This window comes from Eublepharis macularius, chromosome 9, assembly GCF_028583425.1.
Source record: "Eublepharis macularius isolate TG4126 chromosome 9, MPM_Emac_v1.0, whole genome shotgun sequence".
In the NCBI taxonomy this organism is placed as follows: Eukaryota; Metazoa; Chordata; class Lepidosauria; order Squamata; family Eublepharidae; genus Eublepharis; species Eublepharis macularius.
This window is the reverse complement of record NC_072798.1, coordinates 40,397,144-40,410,400: the sequence shown is the minus strand read 5'-3', so window position 1 is coordinate 40,410,400 and position 13,257 is coordinate 40,397,144. Positions and strand designations below refer to the sequence as shown.

The 13,257-nt window shown below is 42.5% G+C and overlaps 1 protein-coding gene across 1 annotated transcript in view; it reads right to left on the bottom strand.

Annotated features, from left to right (window-relative positions):
* Nucleotides 1-13,257, bottom strand: part of SREBF2 (sterol regulatory element binding transcription factor 2) — a 46,803-nt gene that overhangs the window by 15,064 nt on the left and 18,482 nt on the right. The window contains exons 3-12 of the mRNA XM_054989315.1: nt 10,125-10,306; nt 9,004-9,144; nt 7,971-8,195; nt 7,582-7,696; nt 7,216-7,397; nt 4,593-4,785; nt 2,023-2,204; nt 1,271-1,544; nt 730-899; nt 354-522 (exon numbers count right to left, since the gene is read on the bottom strand). Coding sequence (XP_054845290.1) covers nt 354-522; nt 730-899; nt 1,271-1,544; nt 2,023-2,204; nt 4,593-4,785; nt 7,216-7,397; nt 7,582-7,696; nt 7,971-8,195; nt 9,004-9,144; nt 10,125-10,306 — 1,833 coding nt within the window. The remainder of the gene's footprint in view (nt 1-353; nt 523-729; nt 900-1,270; nt 1,545-2,022; nt 2,205-4,592; nt 4,786-7,215; nt 7,398-7,581; nt 7,697-7,970; nt 8,196-9,003; nt 9,145-10,124; nt 10,307-13,257) is intronic.

Sequence of the window (13,257 nt, the reverse complement as noted above, 5' to 3'; positions counted from 1 at the left end):
CCCCAGAGACAGGAAAGAACTGAGGACAGAGAGGGTGGTCCCACCTACTAGAGGAAGAGGAAGAAATTCTACTTCATGCCTCCCCAATAGGATGGTGGGAAACACCCAAGATGTCCTCCACCTCAGAGGGAGAAAACAGAGAACTTGAATGATGGAAATCATAAGGCAAATGGCCTTTCATCCTAAGTTGCACTAGTACAACATTACACTAGTTCTTAGTTTCAACAGTTTTCAAGCAAGAACCTACATAAAGCTGACTACAGAGATTCACACATGTGGCACGGTTGTATAATAAATATGAAAGATCTTTAAAGAGGAAGACTTTTAAAAAGATCGAGGAAGATGGCTCTCACCTGAATTCCTTTGTGCACAGTACAGGCTCTCCTTGGCAGCAGCTTTCACTGTCCAGCTCCGCTCTACAAAAAACTTTTGTCCCAATGGGTGACACAGCCAGCGTAGGGAGTCAGGAATGGCACTGCGCTCAGAACTACACAAGCTCTGAGCCTGACTTAGGAAATAACTCTAAGAAAAAAGCAACGGCCATGATAAGAATATTGCAGTGGAAAGACTTGTAAGTATGTAATTCAGAGATAACAGTTATCTTGGGTAAAGATATTCATCATGCTAAGAGGCAGTTCTATTCACATGCAGTACCAAAAGCTGAGTTTAAATACACCATATTATTTCTTCTATCCAATTCTGCTAGGATACACAAAGGGATTAACTTACCGCCAAGAAACCCAGCTTGCCACCGCAGCGGGTCTTCAGACCAACTGCAGCAGTCAGGTGAATCTCTGCCAGTGTGCTTGCTGGAATCTTCTCCTCAGCACATTCAGCCAGATTAACAGCACATAGTGCCATGTGCAATCCTGAGTAGGCTGAGCTGGATGGAAGCTTACCTGTATCAGAAGAACAAGGAAGGAAACAAATGAGTATTTTACATTACTATTTGCATCATGCCCAGGCTCATGCTGTGCTATTCATGCACAGTAAGGCATCACAATGTCTTGTCTTGCAGAACTTGGATTTATAGCTACAAAACAGCTTTGAATTTCTTGTGCCAAGAAGCTTCCTCTATAACATATGCATTCTCATCCAGAAGCTCCATTTCATCACATGTATCATCAAACTAGACCGAAGAGGGTTCAGCAGGTTCAGGATTTTAAGATCTCAACTGAACACAAAGTAAACAGGCCATCTGAGGTCAATCAACAGCAAGCCCACAAAAGAAGCTCCCCTTCCCAAATCTCCTTCTACCACTCTCCCTCACCTGTGATATGGAGTTGATGGAGCTTATGATACGCTAGGGCTGCATCACGTGCACTGGTTTTGGCTTCATCCTCAAAACCCACAGGAGCCTCTGTAGTTCGTCTCTGCCGCGATGTCCTTTTCAGCAACCATCGCACCAATCCTAGCTTTTGGAGACTGTAGCGGATCACATTCCAGGACAGGCCACAGGCCAAATCCAAACGAGAGGCAGGCAGTGCTCGGCCCAGGGCAGACAGACATATCTGCAAATTTGATGCGGCAGCAGCAAAGTCTCCCTGGGAGGGAAATACAACTGATTTTGTTACAAAGATCTGGAGCAGAGGCCAGTTCCAAGTGGCAGGTTCAAAGCAGGTTGTAAATACACTTATTAGAAAAAGGACCCTCAAAGAAAAGGGGGATCCAAGAAAAAAGTGTTACATAAAAGATGAGCATGTTAAACATTCATAGCACATATGAACTCATCGATTCAAAAAAGATTTCTAGGGCTTTCTAGAGGAGGGAGGGTGACTAAAGAACTAGTCTTAATATAAACTGATGCAGCTAACTTGATTTCCAGGGTTTATAACTAAATAATTATTCCAGTACCAGGGTAACTAGGTATGGTCCAACTGCACAGCAGCTCCAGAAGCCTACTGAGCATTTTGGGGTATTGGCTATCTAGCACATGCTTATTTGGCTGTGTCCAATACCATTCCAGAAGGTTAACTGTGGAGAGATTAAGATGTTGCTTTTGGAAGTAAAAAACTGCCTTACTTTGGCCAAGTCCAGGTCCGCCTGTTTCCGATGTCTCCAAAAGGTCACAGATGAACGGGAATGCAGCCGGGTCACTGGCTCTCCATGCACTAGCAGTTTTATGAATACACTTAGGACAATAACACCATTCACAAGCCACAAAATCAGAGTAGGCATCATCCAGCCAAACCAGCCGCCAGAACCTAATGTATAGAGGAGAGGTGGAGGTACCCAGAGAAGTGCAAATCAGAAAACAAACTAGTGAAAGGACATTTCATGCCTCAATAGTTATTTATTTATATTATTTATAGTCCACCTTTCTCAGTGAGACTCAAGGTGGATTACAAACTGTCAATATGAACTACATACCACTACTTTGGATTAATCAACTGTGTAAAGAAGCTGGAGGAGAGGGGGAGAAGAGGACCCAAAATTACCCCATTTAAAGTAAACAAGTGACAATACTCTAGCAATACTCCCCCCCCCTTACATTGCTTCTAGTTTAGGCCTATAGCAAAGTAGGGACATTGTTAAAATCAGATTTTTTTGAGCTGGAACACCCCGGAACGGCGTTCTGGCACTTCTTTAAAATACCTACATGACTGATGTCATGTGGGTATTTTAAAATGGCCTGTTTGGGCCATTTTGGGTCCATGTGGGATCCACCTTGGGCCAGATTGGGCCTAAAACAGCCTGGATGGTGCCACTGTTGGGCAGGGGAGGGTTCCTCCACCCAGCCTGGATGGTGCCGCTGTTGGGCGGGGGAGGGTTCCCCCACCCAGCAGCAGCCCGTTCCGGGCCGTTTTGGCCTCAATCAGAGCCAAATAGGCCAGCATCGGGCCGGCGCTGGGGGTGGATGGGTCCCCTGCCTGGCATCGGCCAGTTCCAGGCATTTAGGCTCAGATCCAGGCCGCTTTGGCCATTTGGGGCCCATCTGAAATGGCCCAGTTTGGGGCTGAAACAGCCAGGATCGGGCAGTGTTGGGAGGGGGAGGGCCAGGATCAGGCCCAGAATGGCCAGGATCAAGTCTCTGCCGGGTGGGGGAACACTCCCCTACCCGTCCAACCCTGGCCATTTTGGGCCCCATTCTGGCCCAAAATGGCCTGATCAGGACCAAAACGGCTGGGATTGGGCCTGTGCCAGGCAGGGGAACACTCCCCCGCCCGGCAGCAGCCCGATCCTGGCCATTTTGGGCCCAATTCAGGTCCAAAATGGTCAGGATCGGGCCCAAAACTACCAGGATTGGGCTGCTGCTGGGCGAAGAGTGCTCTCCCGTGTGGCAGCAGCCCGTTCCAGGACGATCTGGGCCGTTTCATGCCCGTTTTGGCCTGATTTGGGCCCAAAATAGCCCAGATTGGTCCCTAAACTGTTAGGTTCGGGCTGCTGCCAGGCGGGGGAGAAGTTTCCCACGCAGCATCACTCTGTTCCAGGCTGCTCCAGGCCATTTTGGGCCCATTTGGGCCCAATTTTGGCCTGAAATGGCCCACATCCGGCCACTGCCAGGCGGGGGAGTGCTCCCCTGTGGCAGAGCGGCCCGTTCCAGGCCCAATCCAGGCTGAATTTAGCCTTATCTGGGCCAAATTGCCACCCCCCCCCATGGAGCACAGGAGCGCTCCCAGGGTGGCCACGGCCTGCGTGATGACGTCACTTCCTGGAAGTGATGTCATCGTGCAGCCCTGGGAGTGCGCATGCACGCACATATAGTGAAAGGCGTACCACCTCCTCCCAGGAGTTGCCTTGGGTGAGAGTTCCCCCACCTCTTTCCCCAGAAAAAAAGCCCTGGAATCATTATTATGGATTTATCTTTTCATTAAATGGTTGGGTTGCAAATCTGCACTCTGCTGGTTTGAATCCCACTACTCTCAGCCCCAGCTCTCCATCAGTATTGTGGGGATAATAACACTTTGTTCACCACTGAGTGGGGCATTAATCCATCTAGAAGAGTGGTATATAAGCACAGTTGTTGTTGCTGCTGTTGTTACTATTATTATTATTGTGTTCTTTGAGTTTGGGTGTTTTTCCTGCATCCTCAGGAAGGGCAAAAATATACAAGGCATCCTCATACAGAAGAAAGCAAACATTCAAGGCTAGGCAACATTAAGCTTGCATATTATTAAGTGAGAATTATGATAAGGATGTTGCTCATGTGTTATATAACTATATGATGGCTGTCCTCAGCTGAAGAATGTTTTGCTCAGCTTGCTGAAGATTCACTAAAATTATCTCACTGTACAGCTCAGCTAAGTTATTCTTGTAGAAATTCCATTTTTAGCACCTCTGAATTGCAGAAGTATTAAAAGGAAGGTTTTTTTAAAAAAAAACATTCCAATAAATCTCATAACAGGTTAAAGTCATAACAGAAGACCATGACAAAGAGCTCACTACTGCAGTATTCAGTATACAAAGTGCCTTCTCGATATTCCACTAACATATGTGTTGTTCTCCCTGCTCCCCAATGTTTCTTTCATTGTTACTCATAACTCATTTTCCACTGTTGTATTTGATTCGTAAAGGATACTCAACACTCCAAGTAAGAAACACTGGAATGAGTGGAGATCCCAGAAAGTACACCAACATACTTCTGACAGTACCTGAACCTATTGTCAGCATGCTCCTCCCAGAACCATGATGTACAGGGCTTTCAGATTCAGCTGTCCTTTGTCCTTCTAGAAGAGATGTTAGAGGATTGAAGGATAGGCAGAGGAATGTGAGAGCACAAAGTAGCATCCGTGAGCGGTCAACCATTCCAAGAGCAACAGGAGGAGAGTCAGGTTCATCTTTAACCTAGATTAGTAGAGTTAGGGATGGGATGGAGGGAGAATTTGAAAAAAAGAAGAGCGTTCTGAAGTTCTGTAACACACTGAAGATAATGCAAGCCTGCTTAATCACTACTGCTGTATTCCACATGCCCACATTAACTGAGATCAATCTGTAGGCCTCAGACTGTGGAATTTGCTGCCCTAGAAAAAGCGTCTTGCCCCTTTACTTTTTTTTGGAGATCTGTTAAAACTACTTTACTCAAGACAACTGTGGTGGAATTCACTTTAAAGAAGGTTTCCTAAGTGCAGCACTCAGAGAGATGGAAGGGTAGGAGTTAACAACTGCCTGGAACAAGAGCTTGATTGACAGGCTTCTACCTCCTCTCACTGATTAGCCGTCAGAACCAGCCCTCAGGATGATGGGTTTTGACTTCAATTGAGTGTGTGAGAGAGTCTGACAAGGATGGTCAGACAAGTTCCCCTCTAAAGTGAGAGCAAGGAAAACATTTGCCCTAACTGTAACAACCTTGTCTTAAGGAAGACTTTTAGTTAAGGATTCCAAGTATAAAAGCCAGCACAAGTTGAAATCCGTTTACACAGCCAAGATAGAACAGGGTGTGTGTTTTTAGCAGAATGAGTGGGTAGTAAGTGGAGACTCCCATTCAAGCCAAATGAATAGGATTATGTCTTTTTAGGTGAAGAATAATTTCTGCCCAGTGTCCAGAAGTGGGTGTGGCTTTAAGGAGGATCCCGAGTCTGTCGTAAAAGGAAAACAATGTTGAACTAATATTAGGACACCTGAGTTGAAAAGGGAAATCTGTGAAGAAACGTTGTTGCTTTAACCAAAGTATTAAACAAAACGCCTCTAACTCTTAAGGATTGTAAACACTGAAACTAAGCTGCCAGAAAACTATTTTGCCTATTCTACCAACAAATTTTACTTCAGTAATCTCATCCCCTGACTGCTCATATTCCATCCCTGCCTGTTCAACAAAGTTGCTGTTTCTTTTGAGACTTATTCAGCCTCTAGTGTCAGTTCAGTGTAGTGGTTAAGAGCGCGGGACTCTAATCTGGAGAACCAGGTTTGATTCCTCACTCTTCCACTTGAAGCCAGCTGGGTGACCTTGGATCAGTCACAGTTTCTAGCTCTCTCAGCCCCACCCACCTCACAGGGTGTTTTGTTGTGGGGATAATAACAACATACTTTGTAAACCATTCTGAGTGGGTATTAAGCCATCCTGAAGGGTGGTATATAAATTGAATTTTGTTGTTGTTATTATTATTTATTTCATACGAAGAAGAAGAGGGCCCTTGCTTTTCCCCTATCAATTTTCTAGGCTGGGCTAAAAAACCAAAAATATAACTGCTTATCAGGGTGGGACAAAAAGAACTTTACAACCCTAAACAGAGACATGCTGCTTAGGACTGCTCAGCCATAGCAGACAAACTTGGATTTTGGAGGGGAAATGTGTCTCAGTGTGGGGGACTGAAGGGGGTCCATCATAACAACATTTGGTGGTCGAGTGAAATTTTAGTTCTTAATGTTTGTTTTATTAGTTTTTAAAACGTTTATCTGTAAGATACTTTTGAGTACTACTGAAGTAGAAAGGCAGGGTAGAAAATGCCAAAATAAATTATTCCGAGACCCACAATGACTTTAATACTGAATTCAAAACAAGGTGAACAATTCCTGCAGTGCTTCTTTAGTTCAATTGTACTAATGCATCCCAGTGGTAAAATAGAGGTAACACTACAAAAGGGCACTGTTAAATTTTCCAATAGCAGAAATCTGTGGTTATAATTCCATGACATGAGTGAATTTATAATGTCATAACTGAACAGTGTTACTCACATTTCATTTCCTACCTGAGACTGACCTCTGATGTCATGAATAACTTCCTGAGTGATGATGAGTCAATTTATGAGACAGTGCTACTGCTACTGCTGCATTAAGCCTCTAAATTGCACACACAACGGTTCTTTGTCCTCTTGTTCAAGTTTTTTTTTAAAAATTAGATCTTAGCCCAGGAGCTCAGCCTAGAGGTTGTGACAGTGTCATGATCTGATTTTCTGGCTCTCATAGCCAGTTTGGTATAGTGATTAAGAGCGGCAGGACTCTAATCTAGAGAACTGGGTTTGATTCCCCACTCCTCCACTTGAAGCCAGCTGGTCTGGCTTCACAGCTTCTCGGAGTTCTCTCAGCCCCACCCATCACATAGGGTGATTGTTTTGAGGATAATAATAACACACTTTGTAAACCACTCTGAGTGGGCATTAAGTTGTCCTGAAGGGGAGTACATAAACTGAATGTTATTTTATACTTTCTAGAACCTCAGTCCATTACAGCGTTCCATCTCAGCTAGCATTCACTCCACTACTAGATCTTCTAACCTCAAGTGACAGGCAGCCTTTCTAACCATTTTTCACTGCAGGATGCTTTAGGAATATTAACTACCTTTGCATCATCCAGCAATGGGCTTCCTGGCTCAGAATCAATTGAATAAGGAGAAAATCCTGCTTGTGACCCTGAATCGGATGCAGGCGGGGACATGAGCAGAGCAGTTTGGTTGAAGTCATCTATCTTCAAGTCCACATCATTGTCCACCAGACTGCTTAGGTCAAACCCCTTCAACAGCTCTGTAAAGACAACAGATTGCCAAGATTAACTACTTGCAGTCACAGTGCTGTTTACCATTCATCCTTTCCACCTTCATGCTCTCCCCTGTTTAGTTCTGCACTTGCCATAAATTACATAAAAGAGCAGAAAGAGACCAAAAACATGAAATGAACGATCTTGCCCATGCCTATTCCAAACACCTACTGTTTTTCTGGTTAGCCAGTTTCAGGACCATGTTCTCCTGTCGCAGCTTGTGGTTGACTTGTTGTAGGTATTTTATATAGTCAATGGCCTTTCTCAATACTCCAGACTTGTGCATCTGCAAAGAATTTATATGCATGTAAGAAACCACATCACCAACAAACACTAATATAACAAACTGGTAAAGCTACACCAAATAATGAGGGGGGGAAAACGCAAGAAGTTTACTTCAAAAGGTGTCTGGCATGCACTGCAGGACACCGAAATTCTATGTTTCCCTAGCAATAGCTGAGGAGCTGGAATTCTTTGCCTACCAGTGAGGTTGCCAATTGAAAGAGTGGGCATGGAATTACAATTTTCTTCCTGATGTTTCATCATTAGGCAATTCTTACCTTGGCATCTGTCCCCATGACTAGATCCTTCAATTCAATAATCTTGTCATTTATGGATGATCGATATCGCTTCTCAATAATATTATGGGTTGTTCGTCTCTCTCCTTCCTTTGGAGGTTCTGGTTGCTTGGCACCACCAGGCACCTGCTTTAGGGTCATCTTGTCTTGCCCTCCCATCATCATGGGCATTGTGGTCAAGATGGTCCCATTGCTACCAACTAAGGTCTAAAAAGGTAACAGCAATGATCGATGTAATTTTATCTCTAAAAGCACAAAGTAACCTCAAAAGAATCCAAGGAGATCAAAAATTTAAAGGATATATTACATCCTCTAATAAAAAGATTTATTATACAAAGTATAATTATGCTTAGTAATGTAAATAATCCTTGGCATCTCCTGTTAAAGTGTATCAGGTTGCAAAGCTGGGCAACATACTTGTCTTAGAGAACCACTACCAACCAGAGTAGATAATGCTGAGCTAGATGAAAACAATATTCCAATAAATTATAAGACAACTTCATATGCCTTAGGATTTCACAAACCAAAGCAACAACGCATCATTACTGGACACTTTCCTCGAGTAATAATACCACTAGATAAAAATAGCTGTCACTTGCATTGTTCCAGCCCAGAACAACAGGTATTAAGGAGGACTGGACAGGGGCATTTGCTTCCAAGATTAAGCACACGATATGTTCAAGAGTAATGTTAGTTTTTTCAAGTTAAAAAGGAACAAGAGAGTAAGGCTCTTCCTAGCTCAAAGAAATCTTTGTACTGGTATTTAAATCATCCTACTTTCTGTTTCACCAAGAAATAAAATATTTTTAGAGCTGGAAAAGGAAACAAATATAAGAATAAGCATATGTATTGCAATTCTTGGTAGCCCTTATGAGGGTAAGAAAGATAAAGGTATACATTTGTAAAATAAATCCTCACATTTACCTTAAGTATGCTGTATAAAAATAACTGTAAAGCAACCCTAGGTTAAGAGAAAGGATCCGGAGATTAGGGAAGGTAATGAGTGCTATGATACCTGCAAGGCTGTTGTCTGAATCGGGGTAGTCAATGCTGTGAGGGCTGGATTCTGAACAGCAGCCATTACAGGACTGCCATCAGCTTTCAATGTTGTTAAAACCAGTGAGTCTGTTTTGATGATCTGTGGCTGGACAAGGACCTAGCAAAAAAGACAGTAAAAGTTTAGTGGAGCAAAGAAAGTGAGCACAGAAATGTTGCATCCTGCCTCCAGCAAGTGGGAAGATCTAAGAGATGTGTGTGTGACTGCATGGAGTTCCACTACGCAATAAAAGCCTGTAACTACTACTGTAGCGTCTGTGTCCCATGCTCCTTTCTGCACATGTGAAGACCAGTATGAATTTGTCTGTGCTTGGTTTTGTAGATAGATCTTAAGTAGAGTGGCTACTACAGGGCCCCAGATGCGCTGTTACTATGGCTTCTGATATGGCATATACCAGCACATCAATTGGCTTCCTTTTTTTTAGTACGAATATGTAATATAATTGGAACTTGCATTTTAAAATTTGTATGTTTATTGCAATTTGATAGTCCTTGTAATGTGTATCTTAATTTTTCTTTAAAGTTTTAATTTCATCCCCTTTTTTCTTTCAGTACCCTTATTTGTTTTTATATATATATATATATATATATATATATATATATATATATATATATATATATATATATATATATATATATATATATATAATTTTTTTTTAAAAAAAGAAAGTTCTCACACCCATGGTTGAGATCATTTTAAAGGATATAGTTATCACATGAGAAGCTTTCAGAAAAGACCTCATCTCTAATACTTCTCCCTCCATTTCTAATCTGATGATAGTAAATACATTGCAAATATGGTAAGCCTAACACAGCTCAACAATTTCCATTCTAGTCATTAGGAAAAGATTGGCCATTTCTCAAATTCCTCTACTAACCCTTTTCTGGTATCAGTGAATACTGTGCATTTCTCCGCAGCTGAATAATCTCAGAGCTTGGCCCAAGAATTACCAACTTTATACACATGGGAGGCCAGGCTATTTCCAGTTGTCACTTTATTTCCAGGCTGGGAACAAAGGGTATGCAAACATACATATCTCAGAAGTTCAGATGCTAGTGCTACAACATAAAACTACTTACTGGAACCTGCTGGACTTGAGGGGCAGCCACTGTCTGGACTGTGGCTGGTGTCAGTGTCTGAATGGTTCCATTGGCAGCCTGTGTGAGCACCCTCTGGGCTTGCACAGTTTGCACCTGCTGTTGGATAGTGACTGGCTGAACTTGGGAGGAAGTCACCAGGCTCTGTACCTGAGGCTGAAGTACTAGAAAGGAAACAAGATGAATCTGAAAAATAGCCTCCACAGGCTCATGTGGAACAACAGCTCTAGCCCTCATTTACACAGTAAGGCGTAACTGCTCATCATCCATCCATTCACAGTGGTCTACTAGAGACACATTCATAAGCTGCATTAGAATCTCCCATATATGCCTCCCTCCTTAGTGGCATTAAACCTTGCAAAGACATCTGTGAAAAATGACAAACCAACTGTAAGCAGAGCCTACTTAGAGGCTACTGCTGGATAGTGCCTGAAATCTGGCTGACTGGCACAAACAGCAAGACTTTTCTGATAGGGCTGCCTTCACCAGCAGGTCCAGCAGATTCATTCACTGTTGATCTTCAGGTAGTGAAGAATATTCTGTGAGAATATGGAAATGGTCCTGTAGTTTTGTCCCAATCATCATTAAGTTTTATTGTGAATTTCTGCTTCCACACTTTTTGCTACTATAATTTGTGATTTTTTACATGAAATATTTTATTGATGTGTTATTTTATTGATTTTGTGTGATGTAACCAGTTCTGATAACCATGCAGGCAGGACAAATGTAAGATTTTCCACGCTCCCAGATATATAATGAAAGGCCAAACCAGCAGAAATCATCACTTGGATATCCCACTGCAAAGGGGCAATTCAGAATAACAGATACGAGTGAAATCAGAATTCATGACCTAGGTTAATCTAATCACACCAAGAAACTTCTAGCCACAGCCCTAGTAGAAATTATGCAGACAGCTCAGAAACCAGTAAAAAAATTTTTGTAGAATTAGAGTAAGATGATCATTTTGAACAGCCAGCAATAGCAATTACTCAAAATGACAAAGGTAACTGCTGCACTGTATAATTATATATTCAGCAGAGAATCTGCTCAAAGAACTCCAACAAGCCTGCTAACAGCTGCAAAGAGCGTTATTGCAACTTATTGGAAAAGTAATAGTGTTCCAACATTATCTGTCTGGCATAACAAGATCTGGGATCATTTCATTACGGAAAAATTGAGTGACAAAATTTATCAAGCCGAGCACTTTCCCAAAAGCACTAATTTTCAGGAGAAATGGTCTCCATTCTATGAATATTTGGAAAACAATAATATCTGGGCTGTATTAAAGTTTCACAAATCTGTTTTTGAATTGCTATAATGCAGTTCTTAGAATTTAAGCCTTATCACTGTTACTTTATATTGTATATAGTATTGTTATTTGGTTATTGGTTGTTTTAGTTACCAATTTTTACTGGTTAATCTGCGCTATCTTGTAATTTATTGTATGCATTTTATTAATAAAATTTTGTTTAATTTAAAAAAAAAGAACTCCAAGTGGTTAGTGAGGCAGGACTTTTAAGCCATGTCAATTTTCTTTCAGTAGGCATTGTTCCTTGATGTGCTTAATAATTCTCTCTTTAATAACAGTTTCTATTAATTTACCTGGAACAGATAAATGTTACGCTAAGTCGTCTGTAATTTCCTAGATCCCTTCTGACCCTTTTTTAAAAACTGGGGTGACATTTGCTATTTTCCAGTCTTCCAGAGGCTGATATTGGCAATGTTACATATATTTGTTAGTAGATCAACAATTTCATATTTGAATTTTTTAAGAACCCTTGAGTGTATGCCATCTGGAGCTGCAAACTTATTGGTTTTGAGTTTGCCTAGTATCCTAGAACTCTAATTTGTTTCACCTAAGTTTGACTCAGTTCTTCAGATACCCTTCCTGTAACCAGCAACTCCAGTGTGGGTATGTTCCCCATTTTTCACAGTGAAAACAGATTCAAAGAATTCACTGTGTTTCTCCACCATCTCCCCATCTTCCTTAAGCAATCCTACTTCTTTGTCATCCAAAGTCCCAGTAGCCTTACAAGCTGGTTTCCTGCTCCTGATGGGCTCAAGATGATGAAATATTACCAATAAATTTCCAGTACAGAAGGATTATTAGTGGAACTAAGGAAGCATTTCAGCCATGAATACTTTTGCATACTGTGGGGCCAGGCAGGCACCAACAGCTCTGCTAATAAGCTGCAGAAACAGGTTGTTGCCAAATCCAAAGTAATTATGGACAAGGAAAAATGATAAATAGTGCCAGTGGTGAGGAGTTTGGCCATGGTCCTGGATGTCTCCTTGTCAATGGAGGCCCAGGTCACAGCAGTTGCCAGATCTGCCATGACCTAGGCATGGCATCTTTTCATCTTCACCAAATCAGGCAGCTTGTTCCCTACCTCTCAGCCCAGGATCTAGCCACAGTGATCCATGCAATGGTCACCTCCAGGTTTGACTACTGCAACTCGCTCTATGCTCGGCTGCCCTTGGGCCTACTCCAGAAACTACAACTGGTCCAGAATGCAGTGGTGTGCATTTTGATCGGGACTCCATTCTGGTCATATGTAACATCAGTTTTGCGCCAGATGCACTGGCTCCCAGTGGAATTCCAGATTAGGTTCAAGATTTTGCTCTTAACTTTTAAAGCCCTTAGCGGACTGGGAACAGCCTCTCACCATATGTTCCCTGGAGGCTGCTCCGTTCAGCAGACAAACATCTATTGGTGGTCCCTGGCCCTAGGGAGGTTTGCCTTGCCTCAATCAGGGCAAGGGCTTTTTCAGCCCTGGCATCAACCTGGTGGAACTCTCTGTCTGTGGAAACTTGGGCCCAGTAGGATTTGCTATCCTTCTGCTGGGCCAGCAAGAGAGAGATGTTCCACCAGTTATATGGAGGTTGAGGTGGGCAGAACACCAAACTGGTCTCCTGCCAGGGGAGGTGTAGTCCCGTCCCCCCTCCTCCACTTGTGTCTTCATCTGGTAACTGGCCATCCTGCCCCATGGATCCGTTAATGCTGTGCAAAATGTGTGCAAATGTTTTAAATGGATTTTATTGATTGATGTTTTAATTTATGCTACCATGCCTTTTATTGTATGCATTGCCTTTTTTTGATCTGCTCTGAACCCAC